The 22,576-nt window shown below is 35.7% G+C and overlaps 3 protein-coding genes across 3 annotated transcripts; all 3 read left to right on the top strand.

Annotated features, from left to right (window-relative positions):
* Nucleotides 1–187: 187 nt before the first annotated feature.
* Nucleotides 188–7,179, top strand: LOC133322402 (Golgi apparatus protein 1-like; the record flags this gene model as incomplete). The annotated part of the gene is made up of 6 exons (XM_061531398.1): nt 188–1,770; nt 2,738–3,265; nt 3,387–3,755; nt 3,845–4,214; nt 6,815–6,921; nt 7,003–7,179. Coding segments are annotated over 6 exons (3,128 nt in total), but the record flags the coding sequence as incomplete, so codon positions are not given.
* Nucleotides 7,180–14,673: 7,494 nt separating this feature from the next.
* On the top strand, nt 14,674–17,855 carry LOC133322403 (superoxide dismutase [Cu-Zn]). Its single transcript, XM_061531399.1, has 3 exons — nt 14,674–14,754; nt 17,387–17,605; nt 17,677–17,855. The coding sequence occupies exons 1-3, from the start codon at nt 14,689–14,691 to the stop codon at nt 17,851–17,853; spliced, it is 462 nt and encodes a 153-aa protein (XP_061387383.1). The 5' UTR covers nt 14,674–14,688; the 3' UTR covers nt 17,854–17,855.
* A 1,367-nt stretch (nt 17,856–19,222) lies between these two features.
* On the top strand, nt 19,223–22,568 carry LOC133322405 (mediator of RNA polymerase II transcription subunit 12-like; the record flags this gene model as incomplete). Its single annotated transcript, XM_061531400.1, has 3 exons — nt 19,223–19,853; nt 19,984–21,201; nt 21,332–22,568. Coding segments are annotated over exons 1-3 (3,069 nt in total), but the record flags the coding sequence as incomplete, so codon positions are not given.
* Between the last annotated feature and the right edge of the window lie 8 nt (nt 22,569–22,576).

The raw sequence follows: 22,576 nt of genomic DNA, 5'->3' as shown, positions 1-22,576 counted from the left end.
AATTTTGCTTTGAGTTCCATTTTTCGTGTGCATTCTCTTTCTATACGTAGGATGTGGAACGCTTTTCATTTTGGTTGGTTAAGAAGAACGCGAATGTTCTTGCGTTCTCATTTATTGTATTGCATTGCATTACGACGACGACAAGTTTTAGAAGTATTAACAAAAAGTACAAATAATTAACAATTAGCTAGCAATTCGGAAAAACTGAAATTCTTGTCTCCACAACAACATGCGGTGTGGCATGAAACTAAAGAGTTGCTGAACAATAAGTGGATTGAAGAAAATTTCTTGAAGAAGACATGTATGAAGGAGAGAGATAAACTTGAATCGTGTATCAATGCTGTTGATATATGGTCCTGCATTAAGGATCGAGCACAGCTAATGGAACATGGCAACAAATGTCGTTCATACATAAAGAGAGTCAGCGTCGTGCTGTTCCCGGACTTTGATAATTTGGGAGATTTCTTCAATAGCTGTTCCATGGAATTACAGCAACTAGAATGTGGACGCCTGAATATCGAACACAGATCCATATCACAACTTGAAACTGCCGAGTGTCTATTGCAGACGGGTGCTGATGTTTTGGGCCAACCATGTAAAGCGGCTGTTGCTCGTATAGAACAGCAAAATGAAGACTTGCGGTTCTTTGATATTTGCTCGGAAGACCTCAAACATTTGTGTCCCGAAGAGCTGACAAGAACGCCGGGAGCTTTTAAGTGTTTGGTTAAAAATAAGGGAAATCCTGGGATGACTACCCGTTGTGCCGATCAGATTAGTCAGCGAGATCGTGAAATTGCTAAGGACTATCGAGTATCCCATGGTCTGGCGAAAGCATGCAAAGACGATATTAAGCAGCATCATTGCCGTCGTGGCGTTTCCGAAGACAAACAGGTGCGTTTGGCGCAGATTCTGCTTTGTCTGGAGACAGTTGAGAAGAATGGTACGAAAATCTCCCCAGAATGCCGTCTTGAAATCGATGATCATCGCCGTATGTTGATGTCCGATGGACAATTGTCTCCGGAAATTTTAAATGATTGCGCAGATGATATACCAAAGTTCTGTGGAAATGTAGATAAATTGTCGAATATTGGTATGGGTCAAGGAACGGGAGGTGAAATTATCCATTGTCTAATGGAACATGCTCGCAAACGACGAAAAGACAGGCGTATCACATCACAATGTCAACGGTCACTGGAGACATTAATTAAGGTCTCCGATGTGGGAGAAGATTGGCGTGTAGATCCCGTACTACGACGTAATTGTAAACCCGTAGTAGATTTGGCTTGTCGAGACACGGATGGTGGTAATGCCCGTGTAATGTCATGTCTGATGGAACAACTGGGTACACCAGCAATGACCCCAGATTGTGAACATTCTCTGCTACTGATACAATATTTCGTGGCTAGAGATTTTAAATTGGATCCTCAATTGTATAAACATTGTCATGATGATGCCATCAAATATTGTCATGCTAAAAAACAATGGGATGATGTCGCTGACATACAAATGGATCCCGAAAGAGGTCCACTTATTCTGCCCTGTCTTCATCGTATGGCCTATAGTGATGATGAACAGAATACGTTGAGGCCAGCTTGTTTTAAGGAAGTTAAACGGGTTATGCGCCAGAGAGCCGTATCGGTGGATTTAATACCCGAAGTAGAGGATGCTTGCATTGATGATTTGTCATACTATTGTTTTGATCATACGGAGAAGGGTGCGGAAATGGATTGTTTACAAACTAATTTGGAGAAGTTACAAAAGTCTTGTAAGGTGAGTTAAGATTTGGGGGTTTGGGAATTTTGGCATATAGGAGTGTAGCTATATCTGCTGGTGTAGAACATTTTCAAATATGGGTAATATCATTTCTCTTTATCGAATAAGACAAACGCCAAGTCAGTGGTTGATAATGCTTCCTGTATATACCTATTATCTTGAATGATAATTTCATTATTCTTTGATTGTGCGTTTAAATTTCCATTGTGGATTTTTAATAGGTTTATTTATTTAAACATTATAATTTTCCAAGTCCAAAAATCACAAATTAATAAAACCGCAAAATACCGGGGGCTCACAAATATGAAAAATAATCGTCAACGGATTGCATACTATGCTAAGCAATCTATTCAGAGAGGCATTGTAAATTCATCTAAATGGCCAGTTCATGTTGTGGATAAGAATACAGTCATAAAAATAAATGATCGCTTCGCTTTCGGTCAATCTGAGTATGAATCGGAAGAACACATAGTGTTGCCAAAACTACCTGCACTCGAGAATTCGGCTATGCCATCATTTATTTATAAGCAATTTTGCTTATAAACTTCGTACAGTCCTCGACCACAAACTAACGACATCAAAGTAGAGTTTCCTAGTAGGAAATCCTGGGCAAGTGGGTGCTTACCTCTGACCGGTCTGTCGATATTTACAGACGGGTCGATGTTGGAGGCAGGTATTGGTGCAGGCGTTTAATGCAAACGAACTAGCGATCTACAACTCATATAAACTTAACGATCTTCGCAGCCTTTTTCAGTCAGAAATCCTGGCAATCACGAAAGCGCCTAAGATAGCCAAAACACTTACTGCCGAGAACATAGGACCGGTGACTATATATATCGATAGTCAGGCGGCCCTTAAGGCTCTACATGACACATGACAGATAGTTAAATTAAGTTGGATTCCAGGCCACAGTAACATAGAAGGGAATGATATTAAGCTTAAGTAATCATTTCTTATCTTTTAGGATGCCGTTACATCATATACCGAAGAAGAAGCAGCACATGTTGAACTCAATCCCGTCATTATGTCCGTATGCACTGAGGCTATGAAAACACATTGCGATCATATTCTAAAAGGTGGAAAAGATCGTGGCGATATGATGGATTGTTTAATTTCGCACAAAAATGATGCCGATCTACGACAAGATCTAAAATGTCGTGCAGCTATAGAACATTTTCAAATTATTTCGCTGAAAAATTATCATTTCACATATAAGTTTAAGGAAGCCTGTCGTCCACATGTTGTACGTTTTTGTGCCGGTAGTACCACTAAAAATGATGTGGTAGCTTGTCTGAGCGAAGTTATGCGTAACGATACGATACGTGGTCAACGGCCGCGCATACCAAAAGAATGTCGTCAGCAGGTCAAGGCGCAATTATATCAGCAGCGTGAATCTCTAGAGCTGGATCCAAAATTGGCCAAGGCATGCAAAAAGGAAATGGAACAATTCTGTGGGGAGAAAAAGGGACCGGGACAGGTGAATAAAAAGAATGCAAGTTTATGTTCATTCATAACCATAGTCGTCTAATGTCCTTCATAACAAAAACCATCATTTCCTTTATTTAATTGGTTTGAAAATAAAATCGATATGTTGGTGTTTTTTGCTTTCACAGGCTCTGGAATGTTTAACCTTGAATACACCCAGATTGGGTAGTGACTGTCATCATGCCATATTCCTAGTCAAAAAATCCGAACTTGGCGATAGTGCAACCGACTACACATTGGTAAATACTTGTAAAGAAATGACCTATAAATATTGTTCCAAAGAGGATCCGATGCGTTTATTGGATTGTCTGAAAGTCTACAAGGATGATCCTTCATTTGATGCCCGCTGCCATTTGGTTGTTGTAAATCGCATGATTGAACAGAATACAGATTTTAGATTTAATCCCTCGCTACAATTTCATTGTGGTAAAAATATAGATCGTTATTGTTCGGACATAGTTGCCAATGCCCAGCCTAATGAGGAATTGAATGGAAAGGTAAGAAATAACTTTAATTTTTGTTAACAACTTTTGACATTGATATGTACATACATATGTATATCTATGTATATTTTTTTTATTTTCAGGTAATTCAATGTCTCAAGGATAAATTCCGCCAATCGTTATTGGACGAAGAATGTTCTCAGGAAATGGTGAAGATACTACAAGAGCAGGCTCTTAATTATAAATTAAATCCCTTGTTGCAAACATTTTGTAAACATGAAATTGCCGTCCTTTGTAATCCAGAAAATTATGTCCAAGAACATGGCATGGTTGAGGAGTGTCTTAAAACAGCATTTCTTAATCAGAAAATTGTAAACCGAGATTGCCGCCTGGAAGTGGCGACTTTAATTGCTGAGGCGAAAGCTGACATACACGTTGATCCCATACTCGAAGAAGCGTGTACAGATGATTTATTGCGTTATTGTTCGAATGTGAAAAAAGGCAATGGACGAAGTAAGTATTGAAAAGTATTCCAAACTGTTATTATCAGCCGCCCAATCGTTATTGGTAAATTCTCTATTTTCGTGTTCATCCTATCATGACAAAAATTTGCTATCACAAACGCTCTGAAACGTGATTTATCCTTCAGAGAAAAAATTCCCTATACAAAACAGAAGGGAGTTAACTATAAATATATTTTTTCGAAGAATGTTTATAAAAAAAAAAAATCGGTTGGCTTGCATTTTAAGCTGGGGTAGTCGCTGTACCAATAGATGGTACAACTCAGTGTTCATTCGACGGCGATATTCACCGCCAACGCAAATCGACCCATAGAACTTTCGGGGAATTTTTCTCTCAAACACTCCAAAAGCTGTTTCATCTGCTTGCGCAAGTACCCATGCTTCAGGGGGGCTACTCTGTATTGCGATGCGTGAGAAAAATTGTAACGCATCGCGTAATTGGTACGTTTTCGTATCTCCTTTCGCATCTACTTTACGCAAATGTGGCATCACCGCACTCTGTAATACGAAAACGCATGTCAAACTCGTTCGTTAAGCGCAAATATCTTGCGTTAACAAAATAGCAAACGCAAAGGAAGCGAAACATATAAGTAAGCTCCATTAAAGGTTTTATTTATATATAAATTGTAAATTATTTTAAGTAAAAGGCAAAAAAGTCACAGTTACAGGCTCAGCAACGTCAGTTCCTAACTTCAGTAGATTTTATGGGGCAACACAGTGATTTGGCAAAGGGACAGTTGCAGAGTTCAAATGCGAAACAACGCGCCAACAATTTGTGGACAAAACTGTCTGATGGCCTCAATTCAAATTGACCTCGTGTAAAAGATGTCGGTGGTTGGAAAAAGTAATATATTATTTTTTTATATAAAATTTGAAACTATGTGTGCATATTTATAGGTTGGTGTTGATAACCACCTTGTCCAAGCAATTTCAAAGCAGCGGCCTCTTTTATTGGAGTTGGAATTGTTGTGGATCTATTTGAAACGACGAGCGTTTAAAAAATACATAAACGAATCTTTATTGAGACATTTTATATAAATCTATAAAAATTAAATATTTGAAAACATTTGTCACATAATTCGTACTTATATTTTCATACCCGTGGTCACTTAGGGAGAGTATATTTGATAGATCTCATAAAATTCTTTTTTTTTAATTCGTTCATCATTTTTGTTTAAAAAAACACTAGTACCACACAAAAATATGTTTTCATTTATAATTTTTTGACGTTTCCTTTTGTCATTCTTCGTTATTGTTTACTTTGTGGCGACAGTGTTGCCCTATTTTCAATTTAGTTTGCGAATGCGTTTGCGTGAACGTTACAGAGTACCAAATTGTACTCTTAACGCATTTAGCATACGCATCGCACTTGCTTTCGCAACGCAATACAGAGTAACCCCCCAGATCCATATAACGGAGGAAATGAACTAGTGCCTATGATCCCTGAGCTGACGAGAATGGCGCCCCTAAATAACCATCTCAAAGGTCTGGGTCACTACTTCTTAAATGACCCCCGGATGATAAGTAGGGATGTAAACCCTGGCGAGGTTGAGGACCCGAACTCCATCTCCATGGCCTGTAGTGATGTCACGAGACTTCTCAGGCAGTTGGTTGTCGAAGGGGAAACTGATACTGATGAGACTCCCGTCGTTAAGATGGATGAATCATCCTGTACCAGTAACTGCAAGACAAGTCAACGCCAAGGATATCGTTGCAAAGAAGATGTACCGGAGAGCGGTTAACTACTGCAAACGATTCATCGGACGGGATAGATACTCCATCACGGAAATGGAGTTCCTTTTGAACCTCAAATTTATCCGGAAGTTCTCCAGGAACTCTCCGAATGATATTGTGAGGGGCTTCTTGATTGAAAGGATTCCTAGACCTAAGACCACCACGGTAGTCCCTTCAAAGAGAGTGAAAATCTGGTCAATGGTGGATTTGCCAGGCCTTAAGCCGCATTGGTTTGGTCCAATTATGTCATTGACCATTGGCTTCAGTCGTTCAAACAGCATGCTAGACAGCATTTTATAGGCGATGGGAAGGAGACTTATTCCTCTATAGTTGGCACATATCGTCCTGTATCCTTTTTGTGCACGGGACACAGGATGCTGAATTACCAATCATAGGACATGCATTCCTCTAGCCAAATTGTACTAATCAGCTAGTGCATGCTCCTGACCAGCATCTGACCACCGGTTTTGAATAGTTCGGCTGGTAATTCATCGCAGCTGCTTCAGCCCATTAATTGCTATTCTGACCTCATCTTGGCTAGGTTGCTATACACTCTATACCGTCATATCTTATGGGTTCTGGTTCTGAACACGCGGCACAAATCAGCTCACTATTTCAACGGGTGATGAAAGTATCTACCCCTGGTGACACCGCGGGGAGCTCAGTGTCCACAATTGAGATGAAATAGCGACCAAGATAAGCCAGGTTTTGCCATGTTAAAGCCAATCAGAGCCGTTGCATGGTATCTATCATCCCCTAGTTCACCCTTCATTCAATTTAGGTCTCCAATTTAATTCAGAAAGTACAATATTTGAGGTTATTAAATTTAACTTATTCGTTCCACATTTTTTATTTCAGAACTAAAATGTTTGCAAACAATTTTGCAAGATCATTCAAAAGCCATGGAAGAAGACTGCCGCCTAAAACTACAAAGACGCATTGAAATGTTCCGAAATGCCGACACGGTATGTATAGTATAAAAAAATTGATTAAAATTAATTAATTATTCAATCACCACACATCATAAATATTTCTCATCAAAATAGGTATTGGTTCAACCACCGGAAAATATGGAACAATTAGTTAATCAAGTTGTTACATCGCCAGCGAAGAAATTCTTTATCGTAATTTTAATGACGGCAGTTGGTATGGTATTTATGTTGGGTATATTCTTCGGTCGAGTCACTAAACGTGCAATGAACACCAAAAATAAATAATATTTACTACTAAGCAAATCTAATTTTTCAGTGACTTAAACAAAAAATGTTCTACCAAAAAACATACATATATTTTTATAAAACATATTTTTTTATCTAGTGATTCCATAGAAAATCTAACATAAGTTTTGTAAACAAAAGTATTTGGACAAGATTAATTCCATTTTTCTTTTTTTAGTTTTAATGATTCCATATTCCATTTTTGTTTTTCTGATTGGCTTAATGTGTTTCTTCTTCTGTTTGTTTTTTTTATTATTATTTTATTAATATTAAATAATGTGTGCATTAAATTTCTTAGAATAATATTAGGAAAATCGACTTAAATATACATTATAAAACAAGGACCAAAATTGGGGTTTATTTTAATAAAACAAATATTGGCGATATAAAAAAAAATATTGAATTATTTCATTCAGAGAGAATTTAAATCATAATGTTTAGAATTAGATACAAAGCAGCTTGTATTAGATTGAAAAAAATCTGTAGAATTATTAGGCAGCGTTATAAATATTAAACGAATAAAAAAAACTATTAGCATGTCAAAGTAATATTTTTTTATAATTTAATGTTAAACACTTCACACGTGGCACACACACAAATATCATCATGGCTTCAAAATGTAATGTTTAATGTGTGAATTGATGAACATAAAAAATACACTTTTGTATGTATACTAACAAAAAAGAAATAAACCTATTTTTATAAGATTAAAAATATATATATTTAGTAAAAAATAAAAAAAGTATGTTTCTTAAGATTATGTTGCGATATATATATAACTTCCATTGACAGGTAAACTGTGTATTATTGAAAAGTAACGGGTCCCCATGTTGAGGTAAATGTCAATGGTAATGTAAGGGAAGCCTGGAGGTTCCTAAATACCATAACAATGACAGGGATTATTTAAGACATCTCAAGTATCAGATTCCTGATAACAATTCCCTATGTACAATGGAAGAGGAGTTTGAGGAGAAAGATTGTATAGAAAATGAGATGGTTTATTTTGATTTATTTGAGCGGTTTGAGAAGATCTTACATGACAAGAGAGAGCGTTCTGCTGATGATCATGATAAAATAACTTATGAAATGATAAGAACTCCTCCAGAGTTGGCTGTACTCACAGCGCTGTATGATGCGTTTGTGGAAAGTTGTATTAAATAGTCATGGGGAATAATAAAGATTGTGCCAATCCGGAAACCAAATAAAGATTTACAGCAATTTGTGAATTTCAGACCCATCTCGCTTATTTCTGCGTTTATGGATTGCATTCACTTTATGATAAAATATTTTCCAGTTGATAAATTATCTAACAGGACGTTTGCCAATAGAAAAAGCATCCTACATCAACCAATTTATGCATCGAGTAGCCTTGCTGAAAGCCAACAACTACAAAATTATGGTAAGGATTGATATTTTGTAGAAAATCTTAAAGGACAAGAAGGTAAACCTACAGACAACTGGATTGTCAACTTTCTACCTAAGTGAGATCTTCGATTGGGAAATGATGAGATAGAGGTGACTAATGACATTCACCAAGGTAGCTGCTTGTCTCCTATGCTCTTCAATATATATACCGCGGGACTACATAAGTTAGAGAAAGGAAGAACCATGATCTTCGATTTTTTTTGATAACACTGTGCGATACGAAAATTTTTCAGGGGTTCTAATGTACCAATTCTGTTTAGTTGGAGTGGCTGAGTTACAGCGGTCGAAATGTGAAAAAATACGCATAAAGTGACATTTATTTTTCTTCGGACTGTACGATGGAATTATGATATCAAGCCATATAAGTTTTATTATATTACGGGGAAGAAAATTAAAATAGCTTTCAAAAATGATAAAAATAAAAAAAAAATCGGTTAAAAAATTGATGTGTTTGTAACAGGCAAAAGGAAACGAGATAGACCCATAGTTCCTTTAGAGAATATGCATAGAATCAATACAAAAATGTGTATAAGTCATCCATTTTTTACCGATTTTTTTTTTTTTTTTTTTTTTTTTTTTTTTTTTTGGTTTTTATCATTTTCGAAAGCTAATTTAATTTTCTTCCCCGTATTACAATAAAACTTATATGGCTTGATATCATAATTTCATCGTACAGTCCGAAGAAAAATAAATTTTGTCACTTTATGCGTATTTTTTCACATATATCTTGCTAAAAATAGTATCGAACAGTTTACCCTAAATTAAATTCCTGGGAAGAATCATAACGAATTCTCTAACAGCAAAGGATCATTATGAACACATCAGCGAAGAGCTAAAAGGTAGAACAAATTTACTCGAATGTTTGACGACGATGGCCCCGAAACGGGCCATTAATATGTATAAAAGCTTCATAATAGCGAATGTTGACTACGGCAGAACGACAAAACGGCAATGTGCGGGTGTATATTAATAAGAAGATCGAGAGAGGAGATCGTTGGGTGTAACTATCACAACCAGAGCAAATCTTCTACATTTTACGAACCAGAACGTTTCTGTGGATTTAATACATGCCATATATAACTGTGAAATTGAGTACTATAGATGTTATGGCTTCACTATTTTTGCCCGGTTGGGCGTGAGACCACAGGATGCGGAGGAGGAAATTGTTCCTCTTCAAGTTGGACATTAAGTCTTCATCCATGTTCGACGAGGTTCGTTATGGCAAGCTGATCATCTTTACAGAGAGCCTTGCGGCCTTCCTCTAGGCTGCGGAAGCTCTGACAATTTTCTGGTTGCTGAATAACGCAATTTTTTGATGAGAGCAATTCGTACAAATGTCATGTGGTTTGGACTCCGAGTCACAGAGGCAGATTTTCTGGCAAAACAAGCGTTGGATGTAGGAGCACCAATTGTGACGTATCTGACCCCTAAGTAAACGAAAAAAAAAAGAAAGAATGGAGAGTAAAAGACATGTATAAGGATGAATTTCAAACAATATTCATGTCTAAAGGCAGATCCTTTTTACAATTCTGCAGTGATGTCCATGGTAGCTTTATTATTGTTGTTGTTATTATTATATTATTATTATTATTATTATTATTTTTTCTCGGTTAAGCTTATCAGGAATATTTGGCTATGCGGTTTTTTCCATCATTTTTAATATTCCGTATTTCCTTTATACATTCCGTGAATATATTTGTTTGAGCATGTAACGTTATCAATCGGATTTCGGATTAATTATACCATATTTATCCTCCATTTACTGGCGGAACATGATCATGACATCATATCAGCGTTTTTAGATCATAACTGGGCACAGCCAAACCCGAACTATACCATTAGATTCACATCAAATTTTCACGATTTCAAATCATTTACAATGTTGTTGAATGACCTTATACATATGTGTAAACAAATATTTTATATTTTTGGAGCAAAATCATCTATTGCTTGTCGCAGCATTCTTATGGATTGAGCAATAGTTTTGTGACACAATTACCCGAAATTTTAACGAAACTTATGCGATAAATATATATGAATATACATACGGACATCCAAATTTGTTTGATAATTTCAAAATTAATATTGATACATTTTTCGTATTTTTTACATATTTTTACAATGACATATACATATATCATACATTTGCCAGCTGCGTAATTTAACATCGAACACCAGTTACTTTCATCAATTCCTATGTTCACTAGTAACGCTTTTTTGAATTATCGCGTTACTATTCTCAAATATCGCTTTCTTCCAGCGATATAAATGGACCAAAATTTATACGTATATTTCATAACGAAATAAATTGAAAAATGTTTGAGGTTTCAACAAACAACCAAGCCTGCACAATTTTGAAGTTTTTACCGTCGATGACGAATTTCAAAATTATTGTCGGATTCATTGTTTATCGAAGCCTCAAACATTTTTCAATTTCTTTCGTTATGAAATAGATCTATAACTTTTGGTCCGTTGATTTCGGTGGAGTAAGCGATATTTAAGAGTACAATAGCGTTGCTAGTGGACATATCAGATGATAAATGTAGCTGAAGTTTGATGTATAATTACGCTGCTTACAAATGTAAATATGCCATTATAAAAAGAAAAAACAATTAGGAAAAAAGAGACGAATTTTATTATTTTTTTTTAATTTAAAAAAAATAGATGTCCCAGTGAAAAAAGAAACAAATATATATTAAACACATCGATTCCATCATGGTATAATTATTACAAGGTAGGGCACAGCTACCAACTGATTACAATTTTTTCTCAAGGTGGCTTGTTCCATCAAATCAAAATAAATATTGGTGAATGTGTGTGTATTGTTTTGAATGCAATGTCAAATAAATTGAAATATATTCAAGTTTAATTGAAATGAAAATAAGGTTTTTAACACGTTCGTCTGGAAGTAATAACTTTGTTATTGATGAAACAAACATTTTATTGTATTCCCTACTGGTATTAGGGAAGAAATCATAACCTTTCATTCAATTTTCGCGTTTTTAGTTTTGTGTTGAAAAAAATGTCAAACACTTGTTGCGTATATTTATTTTATTTTTGGCAGAAGAGGTCACAATTTTTTCAATTTCTATTCCCCTTCCCCTCTCTCCATCAAACAAAGACTTGCCTCAATTAAACTCGTCTAATATAAATTGGGACATACCTATAAGAATGCTACAAAAATCCATGGATAACTATCACGTCAAAATGTGAAATATTTGTTTCTGCATCAATCTTGTTTTATTTATTTATTTTTTTGCAGCTCGCGGATACCGTTAGATAATTCTGTTAATGTTGGAAAAAACAACACAATTCCAAGCATTATATTTTTTACCGATTTCTTATTGTGCTATTGTCCGGATTTGGATGTGTCCGGTTTCTCTTAACCAACGCTAATAAGATATGTTCAAGTTCCGGCAGTAAATCTTATATGTTCACGTATACCACGACATCTAGCATGGTACAATTATAAAAAGGTGACAGCAAGTCCCAGCTGGTTTGATTCCAACGTAATACTAGTGTCAATATGAATTTGACAAATTATGTTTTTAAAAATCACCCAACAGGAAAATTGGGAACGCATACAATTCGAAATTGTTCTTTATTAAATGTACTCCCGTATTCATTTTACTCAATCTGCCTGTTGGGAAAGTTTGAGGAAGCAAATCTTTCTTCATTGAATAACTAGCAATTCCCTTCACTTTCATATGTGTTACACATATAAGTGGCCATAGTTCAATCATAGGAAAGATGTGGAAGCGATAGAAATATAAATTTGATAGATTTTCATTCATGTTTTTCAAATTTTATTTTAGGATTCGAAAATATTTTATTTTCAAAATAAATATAATTTATTTGTTTGTTTACATTTTTCTGTCAAATGACGTTGACACTAGTATAACTTACAAAAACAAATTTCCATGTGGTTGTTGTATCGTTTGTTGTACAACAACACTTGCTGTTACCTTCTATTATTATACCATGGACATCTAGGTAGGATAAATATGGTATAACTATTACGAAACCTATATAGGGTGAAGATCACAATGAAAAACTTTTATTAGCATATGACTGTGAGAAATTTTTGGAGAAATTCCTGAGTAAACAATATTTTCTCAATTTCAGACAATATATCAGCCCGTTAAGTTTGCAAAGCTTATACTAATGGCCACACAATAGCCCCATCCAACTGTGGAACAATCATATATCTCCCCTTCCCAGAACTTGAATACGAAGAAGTGGAATAAAAATCATTTTTAATCTGGTGTTTATCAAAATTCGATGGCAGAATGTCAAGTTCTTCAATCAGAGCCATTAACAGTAGGAAGATATTTGAATCAGAAGGAAGGAAGGATGAATCACAACAGTATGTCTCATGCCGACTGGGTCGGTTTTTGATGCAATTTAAAAAAATGGCTTAGCTGAAATAGCATTGTCATGGCATTTATTTAAACCATGTGAACTAAGTGTTACCTTGCAAAATTTTCATTCTCTGAATGATATATATGAGTTAAATAACACCTGAGGTGAATAACAAAAAAGCAACTATGTAGGTTTGTGACTTCTTCTATAAAATATAAAGAAAACATACACAACAAATGGTTGCGTTTATATAATATTTTTCAACACATAAGGGCATAAGCGGAATGGATCCGTCGTGTTATTTGTTACACTGAAACATCTGAAAGCTTATAGTACGTTTAGTTAAGGTTTTTGTTTAAACACGATTTTAACCCCTTGAGCCCCGAATTTTTTTCCGTGATTATAGAACTATTTTCTGTGCACAGATTTAATGTATCTATCCCAAATAGGATATGCACAAAATTTGACATCGCTATATCCTTGCATTCGGGAGATACAGTACCTTCTTTCTGAAAAATAAACGTCCAATATCAAGAAAACCAAATACAATATGGTCGAATAAATAACTTTTAATTTTTCTTTAGGGTTTTTTATAAGGCCCAATAACAATTTGGAGGGTACACTTCGAATACGAAGCGATTTAAATAATTTGTACTGTATACGCTAATTGGTACTGTGCACATTTTTGCACTCATCTATATATAAAAAAGCTTCTAACTTGGCCAACAATTTGAGTTTTTTATATTTTTCTTTTGATATGTGTCGTCCATAATCAGCTCTTAAAATATGTAATCCAAATAATATATATCTACTAGCTGCGTATTAAATATAAGCTTTAAAACACTTTGTTGTCTGTGGGCAACATTGGACCACAAAGGGTTAATTATGTTGACTTGAGGTGAATAATACGTACTGCTCGTCTGCTACTGGAAATATTGATTTTCACTCTTCAGAAATGTTTTACCCCTTAATAGGATCTTATATGGCGTATACCATTCCGTTTGCAACACCTTGAAATATACAACGGAGATCCCAAAAATCATAAATTATTATATGTCGAGATCGCATTAATTAAGATAATGCTTTCAAAAAATTCCACATATAGTGTTGCTATTCCTAGGATGTTTAGTAATCAGTCCACGTTTACGTATAGCCTCCATATTTGATACTTTGAGTTCCCATTGAGTAGCAAATTTCTCTACCAATAATTTATCGATAAAGATTCTAGTTTTTCGGTTTTTTGGAGAGCTTGGACACGTTTTGTCACCGAATTAGCAGTAATTTGGTACTTTGAGCTCCCATTGGGTACCAAATCTCCCTACTAAAAATATCGAATCATTATTGGTGTTTTAAGTGTCCACCCATTGTGAAGAATATAAAAAGTACGACCCGGCAAAAAAACTAATATTTTTAGAAAACGAATTGCCTCGTATAGACACATGAAGCAAGTTCAAAAGAGAACGATAAGAATGCCGCAAGTAAAATTTCCTAATCTAAATCAGGACTAAACCTAGTAAAATATCGAAAATTTCCACGTCTCCCAAATGTGTAAATGGGTTCTAAGAAAACGAGAATCAAAACGGAACAACGAGAAGAATTATCGTCAAAGCAGAGCTAAGAAGTCGATTAGCAGTGAAATTCTTACTTCATTTATAGATTAAATCTCAAGCGGTAACTAGCGAATTTTTTGCGAGTGCTTTCTACAAAAAAGGAAAAATCACATAAAAAATGCCTGCTAAAGCTGTTTGTGTTATTAATGGCGATGCCAAGGGTACCGTATTCTTTGAACAAGCTGTAAGTACAATATATAGATGCAGATTTTACTTAACAGGATTTGCCCTACACCGATTCTATATAATTCTATAAAAGTCTTAATTTATGGGTTTGAAGGTCAAGAAACAACGCCATACACAGACACACACTCGTGCAAGTTGTAGGTTTTCGAAGTAAATATAATAATGCCGGCAAAAGGTGAGGGAATGATGGGAATGTCTGGTAGAATAAGTGCGCTTATTAGAAAGATATTAAGACGGACTACAGCCCAGAAAAACCAGAAGTCTAATACAAAGTACAATTGCTGGTGTATATTTGTACATATATGAATGTAATTAATATTTAAATATGGCTGTGTATACCTTTACACCTTTTTGTGTGATAAATGCATTGATTTATACATTCAATGAATACGCAATCGGTTGTCTGTCCGGTTCTCTTTTTCATTCTTTATCAATTTTGCTGTTCGTTTGTTGAGAGGGGTATTTGAGGGTTGCCAACTACATTGATTGTCTGTCATGTCATCGTGACGAGTGAGAAAAATCAACAGAAATAATTGTGTTTGACCGTTATCTTTTTCTCGATTTGCATTTCAATTGAGATTGTTCGTTATTACTGATAAGTACCATCTTGTTTAATCAGCGGCGTCCTTTGAACATTCGAAAAACTGAAGAAAGTTCTTGACGATTCTGGAAGAAGTCTGATTTGTGTTAATTTTTTTTTTTGTTCCCGTACTGGTAAAACTTCAAATTCATTGGAGTTTAAAGGTTGAGTTAAAATTTGAAATTTAAGGCTTCAAAAAATTTAATAAGGGAAAATCTACGGAAATATGGACAAATTCAGCCAAATAAGATACTCAAAATGATTTACCATCTATCATGGTTATATTCAACTAGAAGACTACATACCCTGACTTACTTTGATTTGGTTCTGGATAGAATAAAAAGGAATTTAATATTCCTAAACTCTTTATTATTTTATTTCACAATTCCAAAGTCCGAAGACCACATTTAAGAAATTGACAATCGACAGGCTATACTTAAAACATCTGTGCTTAATAGTGAAATTCTAAGTTCAAAATATCAAATTTTTAGAAAAGATCGGATAAAAAAGGGATGGTCATTTAACTGATATAGAATTTCTCGGCACATACATTGAATTGGGTAAATTTAAATTATTCGTCACTTGCTCATACATTCCTCCCTCATCACAGCTTGATATTTATAATCAGCATATATTAGCAATACAATCCATAATTAATAATATGAATGATTCGGATCGAATATTAGTTTTTGGCGATATGCCATCTGTAAAGTGGCTTTCATTGCCAGAGTCAGAAGCTCTTACTCCATTGACATCTGATATACATTTAAATCAATTTATTTCTGAAATTATTAGTCGATTTTGTGACATTAATTTCCAACAAATAAATAATATAGTAAATAACTATGAGAAAATCCTTAATCCAATCTTCGTAAATCATACACCATATTTTGAATTAGTTAGAATACCTCCTATTTGTATTCCTGAAGATAACTATCACCCAACCCTATGTATAACCATGATACATGATTATTTAATTTCTGGCAATTCATCAAACTCATTAAAAACTACGTTTAACAATAAAAAAACGAACTTTTGCAAAATCAAATCACTTATCTCATCTGTAAATTGGACCTCTATATGCCTTTGTAAGAATCCTATTGATCTCGAGTTTACAATAGATAAATTTTATGTTACTCTAAAGAAATTTATTTCTGAATGTGTTCCTACTTTTTGCTTGAGCGTAGAACAAATAAAATCCAATATTATTGTACTTTTAAATGAATAGTAAAACTTAATAACAAACTGGCTGTTGATGTAGATTCTGTAGCTGGTTTTTCTATTCCACTCCCATCATGATACGGATCATGGTGTGTACGCGATCCCTACGTAAGGGGAGGTCGGCCCCTCGGTCAGCAGGGGTGGGAATAAGAGGCGTGGGAACGTCGAAAAAAAGAACAATAAAACAAAATGTAATTAATTCTCTATTTGCTTGGCTTGATGCTCAGTACAAAAAAACAACTCAACATTTACTTATCACAAATTTCTAAAAGGATAAAAAGTGAAAGTAGAGTGAAAAAATAACATAAAACTATGCTAGCAGTCTAAATAACTACTCGGTTTGCCAAGCAGAAATAGCTCATCAACAGGCATTGCAAAAAAAAAAAAAACATAAGTTACAAACTTAGCATCAAACCCAGCACTAAAAAATATAATAACTTAAAATAAATTTAAAATTTCTATGAGTACTGGCTAATGTTTTTTATGTACGCAAAAAATTGGTAGATATTCTATTCGCGGAGGCCTTCCGATTTTTGGGGTACGAGTGCATATAAAGTTGTTTTTCTTATAAAAACAAAAATATCGGGAGTCTTATGAGCAGATTGTGTAATGATAAGAAATCTATACCTGGGAGGAAATATATATTAAATAGAAGCCTTTTTCTATCCCCTAATTTGTTCAACATGTATCTTGCGAAACTGCCCGCTACTCCACCAGATGTTTCAGTAGTGTCGTACGCGTATAATTGAGTTTCGCTTCATTGCTATTATGACAGTGCATAAACAAACTGTCCTTATGAATTATTTATTTTTTTTTTCGAATTTTCTAGGATGAATCATCTCCAGTTGTTGTAACTGGTGAAGTTAGCGGCTTGGCCAAGGGTTTGCATGGCTTCCATGTTCATGAATTCGGTGACAATACCAATGGCTGTACATCTGCTGGTCCCCATTTCAATCCTAAAGGCAAAGAACATGGTGCTCCCTCTGACGAAAACCGTCACGTTGGTGATTTGGGCAATATTGAAGCCAGCGGTGATGGTCCCACCAAGGTAATGTTAATAATAATATAGTAATGATTTCTATGAAATGCTAATATATTATATTGTATTCATTTTTATAGGTAAACATCACTGATTCTCAAATCAGTTTGTTTGGAGCTAATAGCATTTTGGGACGTACCATTGTCGTTCATGCCGATCCCGATGATTTGGGCAAAGGTGGCCATGAATTGAGCAAATCAACTGGCAATGCTGGCGCTCGTATTGGCTGTGGTGTTATTGGAATTGCTAAAATCTAAATTTATTCACTCCATGCTCAATGGCTTTAATTCATTTCCATACCTATGGTAAAATCCACTATTTTTTATTGTGTTTTAATTTACATACCTTGAATCCGCATATAGAAGAGCAACTTTATAATTAAATTATATACAGCTCCTAAGGTCCCCTTTATATATAGCTGAAAGTTATATATATACATGTCAGCGCAAATACAAACAAATTTGCAATTCAAATGAATTCTTTGAATAAAGATACATATTGGTAAAAAGTAAACAAAATATTTATTTTATTTAGCAACAATTAGGAAAGGTAAAATAATGGGTAAAAATGGATTAATTGCAAAAATAAAAATTTTTTTGAACAGTAAATTATATAGGGAATGCGGTTTTTCGGTTAAAAAAATATATTTCACGTATGGACAGATTATAACACCGCTTACGTGAGATGGACCCTTAATATGAAATAAGCCATAACTGTAAGAAAAATGAAAGAAAACTAAATGTTGATAGGTAGATGGCGGTCCAGATGTTTTTATGATCGCATAGAATTTGTGCAATGATCATACATATTTAAAGGGCGATTTTTAAGAGTTATAGAAAAGTTAAACCATAACATTCACGAAATCTTTATTTGAATCGATAGTAATGTCCACACAATTTTATAATTTCACACAAATGTTGATAGCGACAGCGTCTCAAGTAGTCCATCAGCTTTAACCAGGTTAAAGCTGGATCTTCGGCCAAAAATCAAAAATTCAGAAAAGAACAATTTTCTATTCACAGATTTAATTATTCTCTATATTCATTTTTAAAAAAATCCAAAATCATTCAGATGACAGTATTTGTACAATTCGATTACGAAGCGATTAAAATAATTTGGACTGTATATACAAATTAGTACTGTACACACGATTGTTTCTATATTAAAAATCTCATAACATTACCATCAATTTTATTTTTTTAGATTTTTCTTTTGATATTTAATATAAGCTCTAAACATTTTGTTAGGCCACAAAGAGTTGAATTAAAAGAACTGTTCGCGTAGAAAGTTCTGTTCAACAAACTAAATCCAAATTATACTAGAAATAGTTCCCGTCGTTCATTTTACCGTAACCATAATATGATCAGCTGATTTTTGTTTCTTCCATTTCTCTTTGTTGTTTCGCCATTATGCATCACAGTCATTCGTAAACAATCGGTTGTTCTCGGCCATTTTGTTTCGTCTTCATTATTTATCAGTCATTCTCTCGTCGCAGTATTTGGGACGTTTTTTTATTCGTTCGGTTCGGTTAGAGAAAGATTTTCGGAAAGTGGAAGATTTTCTTGAAATCAAGAAAATAATTTTAAAATAACACGAATAAAAATCACATTAAAATAGGCATTTGAGGTTCCAATCCTCGCATAATGCTTTTGCTACAAGAAAAACGGCCCCTAAAGCGGGCACTGGGGCCACCAGATGTATACCCACAAGATGCCCGACAACGCGAAGATGAATTGACACCATCCAATGTTAAACATGGATTCGCAACTATGCCACCACTTTCGGATGAATTTGGCACAGCCCATACGTCGAATGTCAATGCCAGTAAGGTGGCCTCCTTTTTCAATGCCATCTTGGCTAAAAAGGAGGAGTTGATGACCCTGCAAGATACGGTGCGTAAGAAGCAGCAAGTCAATATCAAGGAGAATTTTTGGCCGGTGTCACCGCGCACAAAAACTGCATTGGATGCATGGTTTAAGGATTTGGCTGGCAACAAACCATTGCTGAGTTTGGCCAAGAAGGCACCGTCGTTCAATAAGAAGGAAGAGATTCTAATTACACTGTGCGATCATCAGGTGAATATGCAGAGAGCTACATGGTACATTAAACTGAGTGCCGCCTATACGGCAAGTGTCTCTGAATCGAAAAATAAAAAGCGAAATTTAGTTGATCCCGTCGCAGAATGGACGGGTATAATGATCAAGTTTATGAAAGATTTGCTACCCAAACTACAGGAGTACTATCACTTGAGTGAGAAGTGTAAGTATCTATACTCAATTTTTAATAGGTACCCACCAGAAGATAACGAACATTGTTTTTACTTTAGGTACCCCCTCGGAAAGAGCATTAATGAGTGGCTATGGTGCTCCCACTACCCATGCCAATAGTAATGGACAACAAACGGCAAATTCAAATGTCCACACACCCAACTCAATGACTGCGGCTGTACATTCAATGGCATGTCCTGTGCCTATGCTAAGTCCAGCCAATAACCAATCGTCCACTGGAACATCGATGGGACCAATGAGTAATAACAGTTCTTCCATGGTTGGCTGTTCAAGCAATCCTAGCGTCATGTCCGGTAGCAATAATATGCCAGCTTCAGGTTCCACCATATCGGGCAGTGGTAGCAATTTTGAAGATAGCCGTAATGCCTTGAAATATTGGAATTATTGTGCCCAGCTGGCCAAATATATGCACGAGGAACAGCTGTTGGATAGACAAGATTTCCTAAATTGGATATTAGAACTTTTGGATAAGATGCGTACTCAGTCTAGTTTTGATGAATCTCTCAAGAAACTCATTTTAACATTTGCCCTGCAGTACATGCACGACTTTGTCCAATCCGAGAGATTGTGTCGTAAAATGGCCTATATTGTTGCCAAAAAGCTAACGAATTTGTTAAATGGTGTTATAGATCAGCAGCAGAATCACCAACAACCAAAACCATTACTGGCATTGCAAGGTGTAACACCAATGGAGGTGGATGATATTGATGAGGGTGATAACAAGAATAAGAAGACACCATTAGACCCATATGAGGTGGCCTTAAATGAATATCTGACATGCCCACATCATCGTGACATAGTTTTGTGTTTGAGTAGCATTTTACAAATCGTCACAATCGAGTGTCCAGCGGCAATGGTCTGGTGTGGCATAGGAGAAAATCGTGCACCTGCCTCTTTGTGTGGTAGCCCCCTGGATCATTTGCCGTTGGCACCATCTTCCCTGCCAATGCCATCGAAATGCCCCTTGACCAACAATGAAGTACGTCGACAATTACGTGCAATAGAATCGGAAATAATTTTACGTTCCAAACATGCCGAGAATCGTTGGTTTGCTGAAAAATGGCAAAATGCTAATAAGAATTCGTATACCCATGTTCTGACGATTCTCGATTATTTGGATACGCACTGTTTTGATTTGATGGATCAAAATAATTCCATCGACACACTGTATGCAAATATATTTCAACCATTTGTAAGTGTGCGACGTGAGGTGGGCGCAAATGGTGAAATGAAAGAGATACGCCAAGAGTATGATGCCCAAACCGTGGATGGGAATACTGTGAAGATTTTATGTGAATGGGCGGTATCGAGTCAGAGGTAAGTGTGAAAAACAAATCATTAGAATGGCTAACATGAATATTAAGTTTGGTAACAAAGGACAACACACAGTTACACTTACAGTTACTTCGAAAATAAACAAAAATCTAATTGTTTACCTTTATTACAGATGGGGTGAACATCGCGCCATTGTAGTGGCCATTTTATTGGACAAACGTCAAATTGAAGTTACAACACCCTCGCCGGAAGATGTTAACAATGGCCAGGGTAATGGCACCAATCCCAACGATGACAAAGACTCGATTGCTTCTGGCGCCGGTTTAATTGGCGGCTTGCCGGTATTTCAATCAGTTCTGATGAATTTCCTAGATCACGATGCCCCGGTACTCGATGAAAATGGCAGCACCGCAAATCGTACACAATTCACAAATTTGGTACATTTGTTTAGTGCCCTTATACGTCACGACGTGTTTTCCCACAATGCCTATATGTACACCCTAATATCTCGCGGTGATCTTTTGGAAGGTGCAAATGGCATGGGTAGCAATAATCTCAGTAATAAGGTGACGAATAGTGTTTCTGGCCCGGTTTCCAATAAACCTGCAACTCCACCGCCTGCTAACCAGGGCTTCGATGATGATTTTACAAGTGGTTTGGATTTCAAACACAATGAATATGATGATTCCAATGTCGATGATGATTTGGAAAAAATATTGCAAAACATTAAAGAAAAGGGTCAGGTGCAGGCTCCAGACAGCCCCAAAATTCCCGAGCACAATAGCAGCAACAGTGGTGGTAATTCAATTTCGCGCCATTACATCTATACTAAACATTTTCCCATACCTCAAGACGACCCCTCAATGTCCTACAGTAGTGAGTCGAATCAGAGGTATATTCTACTGTTTGGCGTGGGCAAGGAACGCGACGAGAAGAAACATGCGGTCAAGAAAATGTCCAAGGAAATTTGTAAATTATTTACTAAAAAATTTAGTATTGATGTAGCCGAGGGCGGAAAGGTAAAGAAACATTCGCGCAATGAATTTAATTTTGAAGCAACAACCAGCAAATGCCAGAATATGGCCTACTTTGATCAACATGTGGTGACATCGCAGTGTGCTGCCACCGTTTTGGAACAATTGAATGGCTTTGCTGTGGGAAGCAACAACTACTTACCGGTACAGGAGCATGTTGCCTTCCTATTCGATTTGATGGAAATGGCTTTGAACATTCACAGTCTTTTGGAGCTTTGCGATCAGATTCTAAAGGAGCTACCCGAAGTGGAAAATCAATTGCAGGCAAAAAAATCAAATATGATACGCAGCTATACAACCTCATTGGGTTTGTATATTGTTGGCATATTGAGACGTTATCACAGCTGTTTGCTGTTGTCACCCGAACAAACAATCTCGGTGTT

This window comes from Musca vetustissima, unplaced genomic scaffold (assembly GCF_032173495.1).
Source record: "Musca vetustissima isolate MV318-11 ecotype Yass unplaced genomic scaffold, APGP_CSIRO_Mvet_v1 utg619263, whole genome shotgun sequence".
NCBI lineage: Eukaryota > Metazoa > Arthropoda > Insecta > Diptera > Muscidae > Musca > Musca vetustissima.
This window is presented reverse-complemented; position numbering and strand designations above follow the sequence as displayed.

Bases quoted from the DNA above. Each gene is read 5' to 3' on its own strand.
- LOC133322403 (XM_061531399.1), top strand. From the start codon at position 14,689: ATGCCTGCTAAAGCTGTTTGTGTTATTAATGGCGATGCCAAGGGTACC. The intron at 14,755-17,386 runs GTAAGTACAATA...CGAATTTTCTAG, and splicing joins CCGTATTCTTTGAACAAGCT to GATGAATCATCTCCAGTTGT. The intron at 17,606-17,676 runs GTAATGTTAATA...TCATTTTTATAG, and splicing joins GCGGTGATGGTCCCACCAAG to GTAAACATCACTGATTCTCA.